The following is an 18,321-nucleotide window of genomic DNA, read 5'->3' on the forward strand; positions in this document are numbered from 1 at the left end:
AGTGAAAAATAAACACCACTAAATCATTAAATAATCACAAATGCTTAAACAGCATTCTTAAAAGTAAACATGAAATATTTCCAGTCTCATAAGGACCAGATTCTCACTGCTTCCTCTAATTTTTCACTTCTCTCTGAAATGCTGATATTCTTGTTATTCAGAAGGTTTTGTCCTTTTCGCCTTCTACGAAACATGCCAACATTGGAGATTTGCCTAATGACCTAAAGTGGATGACCCACATTTAAGAAAAAAAAAGTGTAAAGGTTAAAACCCAAGTTTTTTTTCCTGGAAAATACTTCAGAGAGCAGTGATTGGCCACCACACCTGCTGTACCAAGGAGTTGCTACATATGGTTCGGTTGTGTTTCAATGAGAGTCGAAGGTGCTTTGCAACTGAAGTGAGAATGTCCAACTTCAACTGCTTGTGTCACGAGTGTACTTACATGAATACCACGTAGGAACGGCTTTTAATAAAAGCAATATCATTGTCATTGAAGTTGTCATTGTCGTTAAAATGTGGAACCGAGCTCCCGAGGCAAACCCTAGTGCTGTTGAAGTCAGTCACAAAGTTCAATAGGAGCCTTATGGATTTCATATTACACTACAGCAGGCTTATGGAGAAGCAGTTATGACATTATTCATGGTCAGCACCAAGATGGGTTTATGCTAGTAGATAAATGACCTTTATTAACATTAATTTGGTTTAACTACATTTTAAAGATGCCCCTCCTCCGCAGGGACAGCCGAACGGCGCGTTTTATCCAGTTTTCCGCCAGGATTCTCCACAGGACTGACACCCCACCCCCCCACCTGCGTTCTCTGGAACGTTCTCTCCGGGGCCGCACCTCGCCCCGCTCCCCGGAGCAAGCCACCGCCCCGCCGGGTCACGCCGGGTGACAGGGCCCCGCCGCAGGTGCCTCCCCCCGGCCGGGGTCGCGGCGGGAAGGGAGGGCGTCCTCCCGCCCGAGAGGGGGCGCTGCCGCCGGCGAGCGCGTTCGGCCTCGCCGCTCCGCCGCCGCCATCTCCTTCCCTGATCTCATAAAGGTGTCGCGCAGGTTCCGCCTGAGCTCGTCATTCAGCCGCCCCGGGCCTGGCGCCGCCGCTGCCGGCCTCCTCCGCGCCGCGGCCCTCGGCCCGCCCCCCGCCCGCCCTCGCCCTCTTTCTCGCGGGGCCGGCGTAAGCGGCGGCCGCGCTCCCGCCCCGGCTCATCGGCGGGCGCCGGTTGCCCTCCCCGCCCCTTCCTTCCCCCCCCCCCCCCTCCCTCCCCTCCCCCCGCCCCGGACCCCTCTTTCGCCGGCCGGGCCCCGGAGCGCCGTCGCGGTGTGAGCGGGGCCCGGCGCTGTGCCGTGCTGTCCCCTCGCCGGCGGGGCCATGGCCGCGAGCGCCAAGCGGAAGCAGGAGGAGAAGCACCTGAAGCTGCTGCGGGAGATGAGCAGCCTCCCGCCCAACCGCAAGTGCTTCGACTGCGACCAGCGCGGCCCCACCTACACCGACATGACGGTGGGCAGCTTCGTGTGCACCTCCTGCTCCGGCATCCTGTGAGTTGCGGGCGGGGGCTCTTGGGCACCATCCCTCCAGCCGGCCCGGGCGGGGGCGGGCGGCCCCGGTGCCGGCGGGGTGACCTCCGCCCCTGGCCGTCCGCCGGCCTCGCTCCGCCGCCGCTGCCCCGGCGGACGCGTCTCCCGGCGGCGAAGCGAGCCGCTACGCGGAGGGCAGAGCCTCACCCTCGGTTCCGCTGCCCGGCCGTTTCCCCTCGGGTGTCCCCCTTTTCCCCGCCGCACGGCAGCGCCGGGCTGCTGGGTCCGCCACGTCGGAGGGGAGCAGGCGGGGGGGCTTCCTCGGGGAGGGGAGGGGGGAGGACGGCGGTCGGGAGGCTTTGCCAGGGGTATTCGCTAAAAACCCGCGCCGGAGTCCCGGGCGCGGGAGGTGGCGTGTGCGGGGCAGGGCAGCTTTGGCGGGCGGCAGCGGTCCGGAATTCGCCCTGTAGTTGCCCCCGTGGAGGTGTTTCCCTGAACGTAGGGAGTGTAAGTGTTCGGGTCCGGCACGCACATGGCGAGGGGAGCACCAGCACCCCCCTGGAAGTCATTGAAGGTGTAGTTAATTAAACCAGTGTTCGGAGAATAGTTTTGGAAAAGGGAGGGGGCACGTGGCTGAACAGCTCACTTTCATGGCAGTCTTGAAGACGTGGGCACACGAACCCTGCCGTGAATACTGAGTTTAACGTTAAGTTAAATCACCGGCCTAGCCTTTTGTGTATCAAATTGTGCTTGATACTAGTTTGTAAGAAAACTCTAAACTCTAGTTTACAAGATAAACTCTACCCTTAATAGTTTAATATACTTGGATCAGAAAAGTAGTAGAATGTTTTTCCTTAGATCTATTACTTCCTAAAAACTATATATAAACCTTGGAAGGGGCTTGGCTCTGATAAAGTGGATTGCATTTTTCCTGTTCCTCATTCCTGCATGGGCCTCCCCACTACTCCTCCTCCCTTTTCCAGTCTTCCTCCTCTGAGATAGTGTATGTGAAACTAAGGCTTGAGATCAGTCAGTTCTGAACTTCTGTTACATATACATAACTGGGGGGGGGGGGAACCCTACTGTCTTCAGTATTGCTATTTCTGTAGCTAAATCTGTTCACTTGTGTATGTTTCTGTGGCCTTGTGCTTATGGAGTGGAGCAGAATCAAAGAGTGTGCAGAGTAATAAATAGTATGTCACAGGACACAGATTTGGGTTTGTAAGGGTTTGAGTTCATAAAAGGCATTCAGGAGCCTGAACTAATTTATGTCCCCTTACTAAGAGGGACTAAGTATCACACACAGGCCTTCCAAGTGAGGTCTAGTGTTTAGAACAAAGTTGGTAATTATATTGAGATTCAGAACAAAGCAAACATGTTAGTTCTGTACTGAATTTACATGGAACAAACTACCTTTTATACTACTAGATGGCTAATTAGTCTTGGGTGTTTTTTTCTTCTTACTTTGTGAAGACTTTTGAACAGACTTGACACAAGTACAGAAAATACATTCAGATTGCGGAACTGAAAAGGGACTCTAGTTTTTGACATATACATGCTACTTAATCAGCCAGTCCTGGCTATTGTTTGCTCTGTTAGCAAACTTTATTTGTGCTGGCATGTGAAACTATTTTAAGCTACTGCACAGAGCTTATTTAATGGTTGCACATGTTCTTACTGGTTAAACTGACAGCATGATAAAACTGCTCCATGAGAATATCTTCCTTTAGTTTTGAGGCTTCTTGACTTTAATAGACATATATAATGAGTGCTGCTGAGAGGTTTATTGTGGGTTCAGTAGGATTTGTTCCTCTTATCTGTTGGCTGGGAGGTATGGGCTACTAAAGTCCATGGTCTGATTTACAGTAAAAAAAGGATGTACAAGCAGCGAAATGGCTAGTAAGGAGGAGACCGCTGTCACTTGCTGTTAAGCTGCCCATCATTTGGAGGTTACCATGCCTAAAGCAGGAAGACTTTTTCTGAAGAGAAGTTGTTGATGTATTGATATTCTAATAAAATGCAAATAGCTCTTTCATTCTAAATATGCAGTGGTTTTGTGTCGCTATAAAAAGAAACCACAAACAACATTTTTAGTTGTTACAGCTAGTAACACGTACACTTAAAGATGGAGTAAAGGACTGTAAAGAGGACTTAAAGCTTTCTTCTGTAATAAATTTGGGCTCATTCTTTCATGTTGACTTGGAATTGCTTTCATAAATCGTGTATGAGATCACATGTAACACCTCAGAACCTAGCCAGTGGGGGATATTTTTGTTAGTGATGAGACTTACTGTAGAGCTAGGTCATGTCTGTTTAGTAACTAGAAACTGTTTTTTTTAAACTTCTGTCAGAATTGTCCTTCATACAAATTGTTTATTTCCAAATACTCTTCACTGTATAATTGCACGGTAGAGGGAGATGACTTGGGAAGAAACCACATAATGACAAATAAATGTAAAAGTACTGCTTCTGTAGTTCTTAATGGCTGCTAGCCTTCTACATCATAATACTTGCTTTACTGTAAGGCTTTAATAATCTTATTACTTCATCTTGTTTGTATGCTGTGTGAATGACTTGCATTGCTTCTTGTTTTAATTAATTTTTTCTAATCTGGTACAGGAAGTATTCTTGGAGTCAAGTAGACCAGTTTTTTCAAGTATGAAGTGCCCAATGCAAGATTAAAATACTAGCGCATTAACAAGTCTCCTTCAGAAAGGTTTCTCAATTGATTGAAAGTGGTTGCTAACATTGGTATCATTTTAGACAGGGGTGTTGCTCTAGATAGTTAACTCTAAACTTTTAAAATCTGAGTCTTCACTTTTTTTTTGCAAGTTTTATGAAGTTTATTCATTATCCTGGCAAGAACAGTCTTTTCAAACCCAAAACCTTAATTTTGGATGCATCCTTAATTTCTACTAAGGATTCTATGAGTAGAAGGAGAATGATACTATTTATTAATAGATTTAGCTTTTAAAAACCCTCATTTATTAACTATTTCCAAAAATAGCATGTCTAGCTTGTTCAAGTACTGCTAAGAATGAGAGAACCAGTGACTTTGCTAAAAAGATCTGTTTCTGACTTGAATCCTGGAGGTGAGTCTTGTCAAGTTAAGTGTGAATAACATAGAGGAGGTCCTTTTCTATAATACCTAGGTTTTAAGTTCTCCCATCAGATTGGGTTTACCAGAGCAAAAGTTTTGCTGTGAAGATGGTGCATGCAGGAGGAAGTTCATGGATAGGGCAGCGATGTGGATAGTGGCTTCCTCTTAAAATACCTCTGCTTGTCCTCTGTGTTTAAATTCTCTTCATGTGGGAAAAAGCACACTAGCATCACCCACCCTGTGCCTTTTTGGTGTTGGACAAGAATACAGAATGTGTAGAAATATACACACAATCATTTCTTCCCCAGGAGTGGGAGGACATGCTCTAGAGGAGCAGTCTCTTCTCATGTCAAGGATTACAGTAATACAGAACTAGAAGACTTCTCTTTATTATAGCAAAACCGCATCTTGGGAAAAGTTGGCAGAGCGATTCCTTTGGTTTGACAGAACTCTTTTGGTTCAAAGGGCTGTGTTGGTAGCTATGTCTGTCGTGTTTCTGGATGCTACCATGTGTCCTGCTGACAGCGACATCTTTCCCTTTGTCTTCTCAAATGCCTCTCTGCCTTGCTTCTCAGCTGTCTGTGCCTACCTTGATTTCAAGCACTTCTGTACCATTCCTGGTCAGCCTGCTCTAACTATCGTAGAAAAAGTACCCCTGTTTTTGAATTCTCAAATGGAAAATATTCCTGTTTGACTAAGAGTCCACTTCCACGAGTTTTGTACTATAGAATTTTTTTATTTAATCTTGACTTTTAAAAAATATCTGCTAATGTGATAATTAGGACACTCCTACCCTTTGTCTCACAGCTGCTGTCTTTACTCTCTTCCAGCTTGCTGAGGAAGTCTCTTGTTCAAATGTTTGCACTTCTGGCTTGTGTCAGGAAGGAGCAACAAAGAATGTTTAGAACATATGATTACTGTGGGGAGTGCTAAAGCCCTTTTATGATATTTCTTACAATTTTTGGATCATGTGGCCTTCTTTTGGCTGCTCATAATATTCCTAGTTGAAACTTAACATTTTCCTGGGTAAGGGACTTGTGCGTCAGCCAGATTGGAGTGTTTGATGGCAGATACTAGTAACAAACTAAAAAGTAAATCTTTGTGTGATGGTGGTTGATTATTGTCCCTTTCCGTAAAAGATGTTTTGCAGAAATTAAAATGGTCTAAATAAACAGTGTTAGAGTGAAGGTGATTCTGATTGTGTTGGCATGACTTCCCAGTCTTTTTTTTTTTTCCTTTGGAGCATGTTTGGAAAATGACTCCATGTGTTCTCTGTCAGTGTGTGTATATATTTTTAAAGGCATTTCCTATATTACTGTTATTTCTTGATTTCAGTGTCATGGCTGGAGAGCAAAGGAAATGTCTGTACTACAGTGAATACTATGCTGTTCAGAAAGGTTGTTTGTTTTTTCTTAAGAAAAAAGTTATGTTAACCATGACTGTGCTTCTAAATGTGTGTGAGCCTTTTGCTGTTAAAAATAAATGAGCTTGTGAGACAGTGGAGAGCCTCCGGGGGGGTCTGTAAGTATCAGGAATGGCCAATACTGCTTATATTCTCTTTTGCTAATAACAATATCATAGAAATAATAACAAATGCTTTGACATTGGGTTTTCTAAAGCTTGTTTTCCAGACACTTGGGGGTAGGGGCTCTATGATGGCTTGGCATTTGACTTGCCTCATTAACTTCCTGCTTCTTAAGGGATCAGATTTTGCTGGTGCTGGTGTAGACTTGGACCATGGTAGAATCTGATACAGGGGGACATTAGTGGCGTTGAGTAGCTGTCTGCCCCACCGTTCCTTCCGCAGAAATGACTATTCCAGCAGAGCCCCCTCCTTCAGTTTTTCTCCTATCCCAGCCCTGGCCTTTGCAGACAACTTTGCTGATATTGTTTGAGATGAATGCAGGAATGAACAATCACAAGTTCAATCATAATTTGCTACTAAATGGTGTTAGTAATGAATGTTCAGTGCTTGTTGACAGGGTTTTGAATGTTTATATTTCAGTTACCAGGCTTAAGAATCTTGTGTCAGTGGCCTTAAAGCTTTCTTTGTGAAAGCAGCAGTTTTCATAATGCTCTTCAAGAGCAGAGATGTCATGTTCTGCTCCTGTTCTCTGCAGCTGTCCCTACGACAGGCTGTGTCACTAGAAGCTTGGACCGATTCACTGGAGAATAGTCTTATAGCTGGAAGTTCTGGTCACAGTGCTGTTCCACAGAAATAACCATTGCTGAGCATGAAGAAGTTGTCAGTGGTGAGTGGGATCTACGTGTGGGACGTTCTAGCTATGGTGTGCTGGATAAGTGCAGATGGCAGGATAGTGTTACTGAACCACCTTTCCCAAGGGCCTCTTGGGAGATAGCTGTGATCTGGATTAAGTGCTGAGGTAACGTTTGGTTGCTGTCTTCCTTGGGAGCTCTGCAGTAGAGAAAGGTGTAACTGGTACTGCTGCACGGGTGCAGGCTGCAAGTATTTGTTCAGGGTCAATTTAAATCTAGGCATTATTGTTTTGCACTAAGGGATTATAATCCATTTTGTCTCCTGTTAAATAGGAAATACTGTAAAGCATTAGAACTATGCAAAATACTTGTCAAATACATGGCAAGCAACAAAGCAAGTGGTAGATACATTTCTCCTATAAATAAGGTTTGTTAATTCCTCATAAGTGGTAATTATAGTTGGCTGTCTAACAGTAAGCTTCCCCCATATGTAGATGAGTTGTTTGTGAATCATTTAGGTCATCAAGTAACCTCTGTAGGTAAGGAAAGGTATAAAATATCTCAGGTATTTGAAGTAAGAGTAGCTTTAGTACTTAAGCTTGGTTCTTGAGTTGTGCTTCATAAATACCACAACTGTTCTGTTTTAGGGAGATTCTAGTTGGTCCATGCACGTAATGTTATTGAAAGTGGTTCATGTTAGTTAGAAATCATAAAAAAGGGTTTTAGCTGTTCTAATGGTAGAATGAAAGTAATTTGTCTAAGGAGGATAATGCATATGTGTTGGGCTGTGTTTGCATGCTGTATAATGCAGCCTCTTGTCTTGAATACCTTGTTCCAGTCTGACTACTTATGCTGCTTTTGCATAAGAGGAGACTTTTCATAGGCTTCCCCTCAGCCCTTGCCATGTTAAATAAACATTAAAAAAATACTTGTATGTATACTACTGCAGCTTGATAGTTAACTTTGCACTTAATGGCTATTAAAGTTATATTCAGGATTTCCAGTCTTACTAGACCACCGATGTGGTGGCGTGCTCCCTTTCATCATGCAAGATATCTGACACTTCTGTGTTGTGATCTGACCTCTGGGAGTGGGGCAGGTCTTCCTCCTTTAGCAGGGGGCTATAAAAGAAATAAGAATTCATCTGTCCTGGTTTGGGCTAAACCAGAACTAATTCTGGTTTAATGCTTTTACTTTTCAGTGAAGTCTCTTCTAACTAACTGCACTTTCTGAAACAGCAGCATATTCTTCCAGACAGTGACTGCTTCTAGCGGTGGTAAGACTTGATGTTTATAGTTCGTACCAAGGAATGGGATGCAGAGAGGCCCTTGCTTATACTTGTTCTTATAGCAACCAAGGTCACTGCTAAATCTTGTACTCCGTGTTGGGGTGCCAGGAGTGAAAAGGGTTGCAGCATGTAGAAGGTCACACGTGCAGGGAGGAGCGAACTGGACAGGTGACCCAAACCTGACCAACAGATTATTCCATCCCATATATATTGTATTCAGCATAAAGCTGAGAGATCATGAGTGTCTCTCTCTTCTTTGATGGCCAACATCTGAGGAGGACTCTGTCTGTTCTTCTGTTGTCGATCCTGATCCGTGCATCCCTGAATCCAGTGCCTGAGTCCAGCTCCTGCATCCCATACCTGTCTGCTGCGAGTCCAGCCTGGGACTGCCCCAGTGCCAGCCCTGCAGTGTTGGTGGAGATGTGTCGTCATCAGGGTGGAGGCAGTTGGGTTTGGTATTGGTGTTGTATCTATTTGTATATATTTGTACATATTGTATATACTTCATTATTTCCTTATTTTTTCTTTATTGATACTGTTTCATTAAAGCTGTTTTAGTTTTCTTTTCCAAACCATAAAGTCTCTCTCCTTTTCCCTTTTGGGAGGGGAGAGGGGTTAATAGAGAGTGTCTGTCATTTGTTAGTGGCTGGCCCAGCCTCATCCCACATCATGGATATAATGGGTAAATCAGGGAACTTTATAACCTGAACTTTAAAACTCTTCGCTTGAGAGAGAGGCATGTAGGAAGTCTATAGTTAGGCTAAACAAAGTCTAGTCTATGCTTTAGGTATGTGTGATACTGTTGCTTAACAGAACTGAAGATATGTGTTTGCTGATGTGCATCTTTGAAGAGTCCTAGTAGATCTGTGCAGGGTAGCTACTGCTTAAATCACTTGTGTGTTGTCTTCAAACTGCAAACACAGGTACAATATAGTATTTAAACTATACTTATCCTAAAAATTAATTTCCAGCAGAAGGTAGTGTGAAAGTTTGTATATACTGCCTGTGCCGAAAAACATCTGAATGTGTTAGTGAATAACCCTTGCTTTTAAAATGGTCATTACATAGTTTACAAGTATCTAACTGCGTGTCTTTCTTAATAGGAGGAGAGTAAATTGAACAGACTAAGGTAGATAGAAGCACTTTTATACTTGCATAAAGTATAGTTGCATGAAAGCAAGGGACTGTGATTGTTATATGATACTTGATGGAGCATGCTTATGTGAAGTGCCAGGTGGATGCCAACTTTATTTCTATGCTGTCACTTAATAAGCGATTCTACAGTGTTGCTTAGTGAAATGTAATTACTCACATGAACAGACCAGGAAGGTGTTTATAAAAACAAAACAACAACAACAAAAAAACCCCACAAAAACAACCAAACCTAAGAATAGCACCAGCTCTGAAACAATGAATTTTAACTGCATAGAACTTACAGATGTTTTTGAAGTTGCATTATCTGAAAATAAGTATTTACTTCAAAAAAACTTAGATGATAATACTACATTATTTTGTGTTGTTTGTTTGTAGTGTAGATGTGGACTTGATTTACAACTAGATGAAAGATGTTAAATTGTTAGTTTTAATTTACCACAGAATTTTGAGATAAGAAATTAGTTTTCTGATGGTTGAGTTGCAAAAACTATCTTGAAACCTCCCTCACTAACCTTAAGAAAACTTCTTCTGCCTTCTTGTTGAGGTGTTGAACCGTGAAGCCTAATTTTAGATGCTCAGATCTGAAAAATTTGCTTAGTCGAATAGCGTTCTGTAAAACTAATTATCATATGCCAATAGGTTTGTATATGACTCTTGTTTTTAAGGTACTGTTAAGTTCATTGAATATCTGTCAGAATGCAATGAATTGTTTATTTTTATCTAAGTGTTTCAAACAGTGAGTGTCTTAAATCTGTTTTTTAATGAAACTGAGGCTAAAATATTAACGGCTTAGTGTTCTAATCGGTATCCAGCATTCAAATAAAAAGGTGGAAATTTTTTTGGCATAGCATCGGAATTGTCTTTTTACAGGCACACTGTGAATTTACGTGCCAAGGTGAATTTGCAAGCTAAATGCAAACCAATTTTTTTTTCCCGTTGTACTTAGAAACTCAGTGATAAATATTCTTTAAAAGTGAAGTAGGAAGGGTTAATATTTGGAACATTAGAATTTTGTCACTTCTGTTTTGATGGAGTACAGTTTATAGTTGGTCTTCTTGGAATAATTACTACTTACTTGTATCACTCCAATTCTTAAATTGAATGTCAGGGTTTTTTCCTGTTATTTTTATTTCTAAAAGCAATCTGAACCAAATTTATAATGAAAGCAGTATAGTACATATTAAATATAAGCAGTAAAGATAACATCAGTTGACTTGTCAGCCCCATATTACATCCCTGGAAAGTTTCCCCCAACTTCCTTTCTGAAACTTTCTTCTCATATATATATATATACACACATACACACACATAAAACCACAGAATTTTGTGTTCTTTGATATTTCATAGTTAATGAATTTTTTCTTAAGGTGGTATTGCAAAAATCCAGGCCTGATTAACTTCAACTTACTTAGTGTTAAATTAACCCCCTTGAATTGCCTGAGTTAGTGGCTCCACTTTGGCATATGTGGGATGTAATGTTCTTGTTTCCATTGAGCAAAACACGGCTTGATTGTAATTGTGAGTATTTGTGGGCAAAAGCAGTAGTTAGCATGTATTTAAAGAAAGAGCTTGAAAAGAAAGAAAGCCTTTTTCCTATACTGGCACTGTTGCTCAGTGGGATTTTTCTGTATGCTTGCAGGTTTTGACTGAATTGGGTTTGACAATGTCAGGCTTTGGCAGCAGAAGTGACTCGAGTTTGTTAGCCCTGCTGCAGCAGTCTGTGGCGTGAATGTGAGAATGGTGCCAATCTTTGCTTAAGGCAGGGCTGCTGCTGAAGTTTTGAGCTATGGCATTAGTAATAGTATATCTCATTTCAAAGCACAATGAAACTGTTGCCTTTCAGCTTTTGTTGCTGTTACTTGTGTAGTGTTGAGGAGGAGGATGATGACAGACCTGTGGATGGAGGGGCAAAAAGCAAGCTAGAAAAAGATGCTGGGAGGAAATATGGGTTGAAAGAGAAGAAGAATCTGAGCTGGGGAATGTAGCTTGAAGAAAACTAGTGATTGGGTAGAAGTTGTAAGAATATGTTGAAGTGAGGGAGGAGTTGGAGGGAAAGAAAACTACCACAGAGGGGCCCAAGATTGAGAGATGAAGGGTAGGGGCATGGGTGAACAAGTTTGGGAAAGCAGATTAGGATTTTTAAAAAGGTCTAATTATGTTCTCATAAATTTGGATAGAAAGTGTCAGAGTGAGGTTTCATGTGCAGTTATAAACATTGGTCTCCCCTAAAGCTCAATTATTTGACTTTGCATGCTGAATGTTACTTTGAGATGAGCTTACACAGCCTTGAGTTGTACCAAAGGCAGTACCAAAATGAGTGTGTTTTACAGAGATGGCTCCTGAGTTTAAAACTGACTGAGTTCTGGTTGTAATGTTAAAAGTGATTTCCTGAGTACTGACCAAATACTTCTTGCTGCTTCTTTTAGACGGGGCTTGAATCCTCCCCACAGAGTGAAGTCAATTTCCATGACTACTTTCACACAACAGGAAATAGAATTTCTGCAGAAACATGGAAATGAAGTAAGTATTATTTGGAGAATATCAAGTGGTTTTGGAACTTTAATATTAAACTTTAAAACACTACTTAAGGAAAACTTGATTTTCTTTTTTGTAGCAAAAAGTGGACAGAAGTCTTTTGAACCTAACCTCTTTTGAAGCTTCTGAAGAGCTCATTCCACTTAGGTAGCTGGTGATCATAATGTTAAGTGTTACTGTCCAGCCCAGACAATCTAGATGCACGTGATCAGTATTTCTGAATTGGGTTTTCCATTGCTTTTGCGTAAGACACTATGCATCCGTGTTTTGGTTTTTTTCCCTGCAAGCATGGACCTTGAGACTGACAAAAGTAAACTTGTTGCTTGTAGCTGTATTTCTTCAGAGTAGGTGTCAGAAAGCCTTCTACTAGTTTCAATAGCCTCTTTTTTTAATGATAGTATATCAATGTTGAAGGCTCTTGAAGAGAGGAAGGAAAGGGAGAATTTTTTTCCTCCAAGGATTGTTATCTAATAAATGTCAATATCTTTAGAGTGACTTGGGGCAGCTTTGAAGACAAAAAGTTCTAGTGTACTGCCTTTTTGTTCTTTTTAATACATGAAAACTAAATCTGAGGTAAATGTTGGGTTTGCTTTATGGGGATATGAGGCATATAAACCCTGGATATGGCTATTGCTGTCTTTAGTTTGAGGATGAAGTTTGTATTTTAATACCATACTGTAACATTGAGGATTTTAGAGGCAGCCCTTGCTTCTGTTCAGAATTGGAAAAAGCTCTATTTTACTTTGATTGGATCTGTGTTCTGTTTTAGTAGGACACCTGACTGTAGGCTACAGAGTATCTTATCACCATGTTCTGGTGAAGCTTTGTGGGGATAAATCCCATCATTCACTAAAATGCTGATACTTAACTTTCTAAACTTGGCCCATTCATAACTGTCAGGTTGAAGAACGAAAACAGAAGTAGCAATTTCTTTTTCTGTCCTCATAAATATGCATTACTTGTTGAAGTGATTGTTAGTGGATGATTCCTCTAGACAGAGCTGCAACAGGGTCTAAACCTTCCAGACATTATAAAAAAACCTGTTAATGGCTTTGACTAATTGGTTTTTTAAATTGTTTTGGCATGGTAAAGCTGTATCACATTGCACATATATGTATGCACATGTGTGTATGTATGTATAGCACATTGCTGACTTTTTGCATAGGGAGACTAATAAAAACACTTTTATGGGTCCAGATATAGTGTGTTGAAATTTCTTTCCGTAAGATGAAATTGTAAACTCCACCTTTTGCTTTAAGCTTCAGAAGTATAAATGAAAACGTGTGTGTACCTCCCTTCCCTGCTCCCCCCCGCCGCCCCCCACATCCGTTTTAATTTCAGTTTTTCACTGAATCTGCAAGGGCTAGAGAATGCTACCAGCTTCATTTTTTCACTGCTCTGGACCATTAAGTGATCTCTACTCAGTTGATTAGCATAGTTGTCCTTCTCATTATAGACTGGCCTAGTCTGCCAGTCGTAGTGATTTAGTTGATAGATAATTTGTTATTGATGTAAAAAAGTTCCCAGATCTCTGCAATGCTATGCTAAGTTTCAGAAGCAGGGGTCTTAGTGTGAGACTTATCCCTCTAATTAAAGTACTGCAATGATTTAAATGAGCTAGCTCATAAATGAAGATGACCTGAGTTTAGTTTTGTGTTGTTGGATAGCAGTGCATTGCCTTAATTCTAAAGTAACACTGAGTAGATATTTGTAATTGCAGATGGTAGATTTAACAGGTGCTTAAATACTGAACAGAAGTGATACTGTTTTAAACACTGTTGGAAGTTTAAAACCTAATTAAACATGTTTTCACTTTGTCATGCTGTATGTTGCAGTAGTTAAATAAGCATTTTGCTTTCTCTTGTTGGTACTGGACTTTGGAATGCTCACCTGCAGATAAGATAAAGTATTGGGCAGATGAAGTTCATCTGACCTCACAAAAAACCCTTCTTTGCTTAGCTTGCTGTTCAGCATAGGTGGCTCTTGTGTATATATTAAGAAATGAAATTTTGTAGGATAAAATTGTTTGAACACGGAACTGTCCAACATTTTTGAATGCAGACATGTGAAACAAAGTACGGTCACTGAATGGTTTAGATGTTGTAATATTCAGTTGTTAGTTCCGCAGCTATATATATATAGAAAAAGCTGAACTTTTTGCAATCTAGTATGTTTAACTTCCATTTTTCTGTAGCTTGTAAAATTCTTTCATTACCACTTTGTCCTCCCAGTTTTTCTCCAACGTGGCCAAGGCCTCTGTGGTAAGCTCTGTTCCTTCCAGATGAGTGTATCATGGGGTACAATGGGGAATTCTTTCTGAGTCAAAAGGAAAATAGCAAGAAATCTTCCCTGAGATAAGGTAGTTAAGGTGGTGAGCTGTTCTTGGAGGACATTATTTTCGACTGTCCTTCAAAGAGTATAAGGTCAATGTATTGTATGAGGTTGAAGTTATCTGAAAAAAAAATAAAGATTCCTAATATCAGAAGTAATAACTTTCCCCAGTAGTTGCCAATTGCTGTCTTTGGCACACATGGGTAAAACATTCAGTTACTAAAAGAGTTCCACTGCTTTGGGAAGAGATTATTTAGAGCAGCTTCTCTTCAGATGTGAGACACTGTCTTCTTCCCTGTATGTACACCTCCAAGGAATGTCTTTCTGGCACAGGTAACTTGAACTTTTTTGGCATGAATTTTTACTGCTTCAAATACAGATTTAAATATTTTTACTGTGTTAGAAGATATCTGTATTTTGATGTTGCTTACTTATTTGCAGGTATAAACAGATGTCCAGAGTCTGGTTTTGCTAGTGTTGGGGTTAGCTCACTTTTGCAGCATGAATGGAGACATCTTCTAGCTGATACTCAAGTGCTTTCTGAAGTTGTTGTGAAGCATAAAGGCAATTCTGACTTGCTGGGTAGGTTTTTTTTTTCCCCCTCCTCATTCTCTTCATGAAGAGCAGTGTGAGGTATTTTCACACCGTATTTTCGTGTTAGGAATAATGAGGAGAGTGGCATGGAGATGGTTCTGTTTGAATACTTATAATCAAATTATGCTAATGTTGATTAGGCCTCTGATTCAGTAGTGCAATGGTAGTAGAAAGTGAACTCGCTGTTTGCAGAGTGTGGAGGTGGTACTGATCTCATGTTGCCATTATAGCTGTGAATATTTGTTCAGAAGCTTTCCCCTGAAGCTGAAAAATAGTATTATGAGGCAATCCAGTCACATAGTTTTTTTTCTACTACACTTTTGAAAAGTGCCAAGTATTTTATAAACTTTCCAAATAGCCTATTCTAATATGCATATGGTGGAAGAAAATTATTTGGATGGTTTTGTATTTGGAAACCTCTGGGGGGCAAAGACCACTTGAGCTAATGAGTGGAATGCTATGTGGGCGTGCTCTGCTGCTTGGGATTAGTTTAACAGTGCTCCATTTTGTCTTGGTACCCGTCTTCCTGATGCTTGATAGCACCTGTGCAAGTACCAGTTTCCCACTCTCTTGCAGAACTAGTAGCAGTGTGGGGCTGGTTCAGAGCTGGTGTTTGGCCTGACCAAAATTCTTTCCTCGAATCAACTTTACTGTGGAATGTGGCCTAGAAACCCTGGAGTGGAAAGAGCAGTGCTAAGCTGGAGCTGATGAGTCCTGACAGCATGAGCTGTGCAGTCAGGTGTCCTTGTAGTACATCCCTGGTTCTGCTAATACGATATAGAGATACATGAGCTGATTGTGTATAGAACAATGTCTTTGTTAGCAGGATTTATTAGCTTGGACTCTGTGCTTATGAAAGCAGCTATAGCTGCTGGACCCCGACTGGCTGTTAAATCAGTATACTGGTGGTAGAAAATTCTTTTAACCTACAGAGATTAATGAATAATATTGACATCAGAAGTGCTGAATTATTAAACAAAGCTATAACTTGCTTACATAAGGGAACTGTTTCCAAATCTTTCTTCCTGTGGTGAGTGTTATGTTTTGGAACATAGTTTTGTTGTGTGGTAATCTGTAGTTCTTTGCACTGTCAGCATTGCATTTGGTGCATAACTGAGGATATTTTATTGGGGGGGGAGGGTGAGAAGAAGAAATCTGATTTGGTGTTTACCAGACTCCTAAAAGGTCATATCTCATTAGAGCTTTTTAAACTAGACTGACGTGTAATCTTCCTATGCAATGGTATGTTTGGGACTAAACAAGTAGTGCTGTAGGTCCAGTAGTGTGCTTTTTCCTAGTTGAAGAGCAGCATCTACCAGCAGAAGTACTTGTCCTATTACAGCTTTTCCTTGCCATGCTGCCTTTACTGCATAGAAGGTGGCTTCATGAGCAAAAACTTAAAAATTCAGTCAGACCAGCAAAATTATTGTTCCTAACTAGCACAATTATGCTAACAGGAGTTTCTAAATTTTGGTGGCTCAATATGTTGTGTAAGCAGAAGGCCTTTGTCTCTCCCATATCCGCCTTCCCCCACACACTGGAGATCTGTATCAGTGAAATAGTTATGACATGGTAAAGCATTGTTGGTAGTTGAAATATGTAGCACTGGAATAGAAGTAACTGAATTCTGAGATTCTCAGGCTTTCTGCAAAATTTGATGAATACTTCTGATTTTTTTTCTTTGTTAGAAGTTTTTTCGTGTGCATGTCCTTCCCTACCCTCCCAACTGTGTAAAAGCACACACAAAAACCCCCCAAGTGTTACAAACCTAGAAGCAAAACCAAAAGCTAAACATTTGTGAAAACCAGATACGTTTATCTTCTTAGCCTTTGAGCCCTGCCTGGAACTCCTGAAAGTGTGAAATGTTTCTGGGAGGCTGAGTTTTTAAACCAGAAGCCTTTCTGGTCAGCTTTATTTTGTGGAGTACCAGATGTGCAATGAATGGGATGAGTTCTTTGTTTCTTTCTGTCAAAACTGAAAATGGGGGTAGTTACTTAAAGTGTAGGACTCCAAATGTAAATAGTGTATGGAAAAGAAGATAGGTAAATGCAGTTATTCTAGGAAAAACAGTTTCTCCCTCAAATAGAATAGCTGTTGAGTGCAGATTCAGGGAAACCAATGGTATGAAGAGACATATAGGTAAAGTCTTTATTATAACATACAATATGCACTTGGCCCAGTTTCTCCTTTCAGTGATATATTTAAGTTATGACGACTTGCAGTTTCTGCCTTGCTACCTTCTGGGTTTTTATCTAGGTCAGGGTGAGTAGGTTGACGCTGGTTGTGATTCTCTTTCCCTCTTTGCTTCATGCTGTACTTACTGATCTAATTCTGAACTTCACAGTATCTAGTTGCCAAATGTCTAATGACATCCCTTATGGAATGGGAGCTTGTTGGCAGAGAACAGGTACTGTTCTTCCTAAAGCAGTTGTAAAGCGTTTTTTAAATTTCATGAAGATAACTGTTGAATCTTGTTTTCTACTTATTGTTACCTGACAAGATAAAACTTTGTTTAATGTTGGTACTTTGCAGCTCCCACAATGTAGTAGAGGCAGACAAAGCTTCAAAGTCTCGCTTCTGTCAACCCTTCAACAAAAGTGGACTTTCAAACACTGCATATACTCAATCATTCTGACTTCGGTGCTGTCTTTTTTTTTTCTTCTTGCTGCATTGGTGAACCAGTGGGACATGGACTAATTATACTTTTCAGGGACAGTGGGCAATGATTATGGATTGTTGGATATGTTCCACTGTTTCTAGGGACTTCCACATAACTTGGATGTTTACTCTTGGCTCCAGCTTGCCAGGCTCTTCTCCTCTAAGCAGAGCGTTTTGTTTAGTAGAGCTTTGCTTATCAAAAGGAGTATAGCAAGGCTTTTGGTGAACGAACAGAGCTTTTGAGTAGAGACTTCTTTGTGCTGCTATTGCAGAAAGAACAATATTAATATTAAATAGCTGAACCAGAGTATCCCAAAGAAGATTGTATGATGTAGAAGGATGCCAGAAAGCCATAGAATTTTTAGGCTTGGTACCTTAATAGTAATGTTGTATGACTTTGTGGTAAGTTGGGATGCTTCTTCATGTTACCTGTAAAAGCAAAGGAATGAGTAATTCAATTCTGTTAAAATGGAGCTTAAGATGTATCATGAAGGTTGGGCAGTAGCATTTTCTGAATCAGCTCTGCAAGTCTGATTTATGTATGGAGCAGTTAGAGAGGTGTTTTGAAATACATGCTCTTTGGGATATACAAATTTCTCCAAGCATATATTCTGAATTTTGCTGCTTTTGAAAAAAAATACTTCCCTGTTTTCTCCTGTTTTCTTTTTCTCTAGTGGCAAGTTTATATTGGAAAACTAAGAAAACTTAGTGTTTAATAGTGACTGGTTGCTTATGTGCAGATGTATATGCCCTTTACTGCCTTTTTGTCTTTTTTTTTTTTTTCTCCCATGTCCTGCAAGTAATGGCTGGGCAAGAGTCAGCACATACTGTAAATAGCTGTGCTAATTTGTTCAGGTGTCCTGCCTAGGCAGCTGTCAGGCCAGACAAAACACAGAACTGAAGCTCATGTTGAAGTATGGGCAACTA

At 41.0% G+C, this 18,321-nt stretch overlaps 1 protein-coding gene across 6 annotated transcripts in view; it reads left to right on the forward strand.

The window, feature by feature from the left end:
• Positions 1 to 1,370: 1,370 nt before the first annotated feature.
• AGFG1 (ArfGAP with FG repeats 1) overlaps positions 1,371 to 18,321 on the forward strand; it is a 37,396-nt gene continuing 20,445 nt past the window's right edge. For 5 of the 6 annotated variants that reach the window (XM_086467631.1, XM_086467632.1, XM_086467633.1 and 2 more), the window contains exons 1-2: positions 1,371 to 1,537; positions 11,703 to 11,796. In XM_086467631.1, the coding sequence (XP_086323757.1) occupies positions 1,371 to 1,537; positions 11,703 to 11,796 (261 nt within the window). Of the gene's footprint in view, positions 1,538 to 8,544; positions 8,577 to 11,702; positions 11,797 to 18,321 lie in introns of those variants that run through there. The other variant, XM_086467637.1, reaches the window with a different exon arrangement.

This window comes from Leptosomus discolor, chromosome 7, assembly GCF_034619465.1.
Source record: "Leptosomus discolor isolate bLepDis1 chromosome 7, bLepDis1.hap2, whole genome shotgun sequence".
Classification (NCBI taxonomy): domain Eukaryota; kingdom Metazoa; phylum Chordata; class Aves; order Leptosomiformes; family Leptosomidae; genus Leptosomus; species Leptosomus discolor.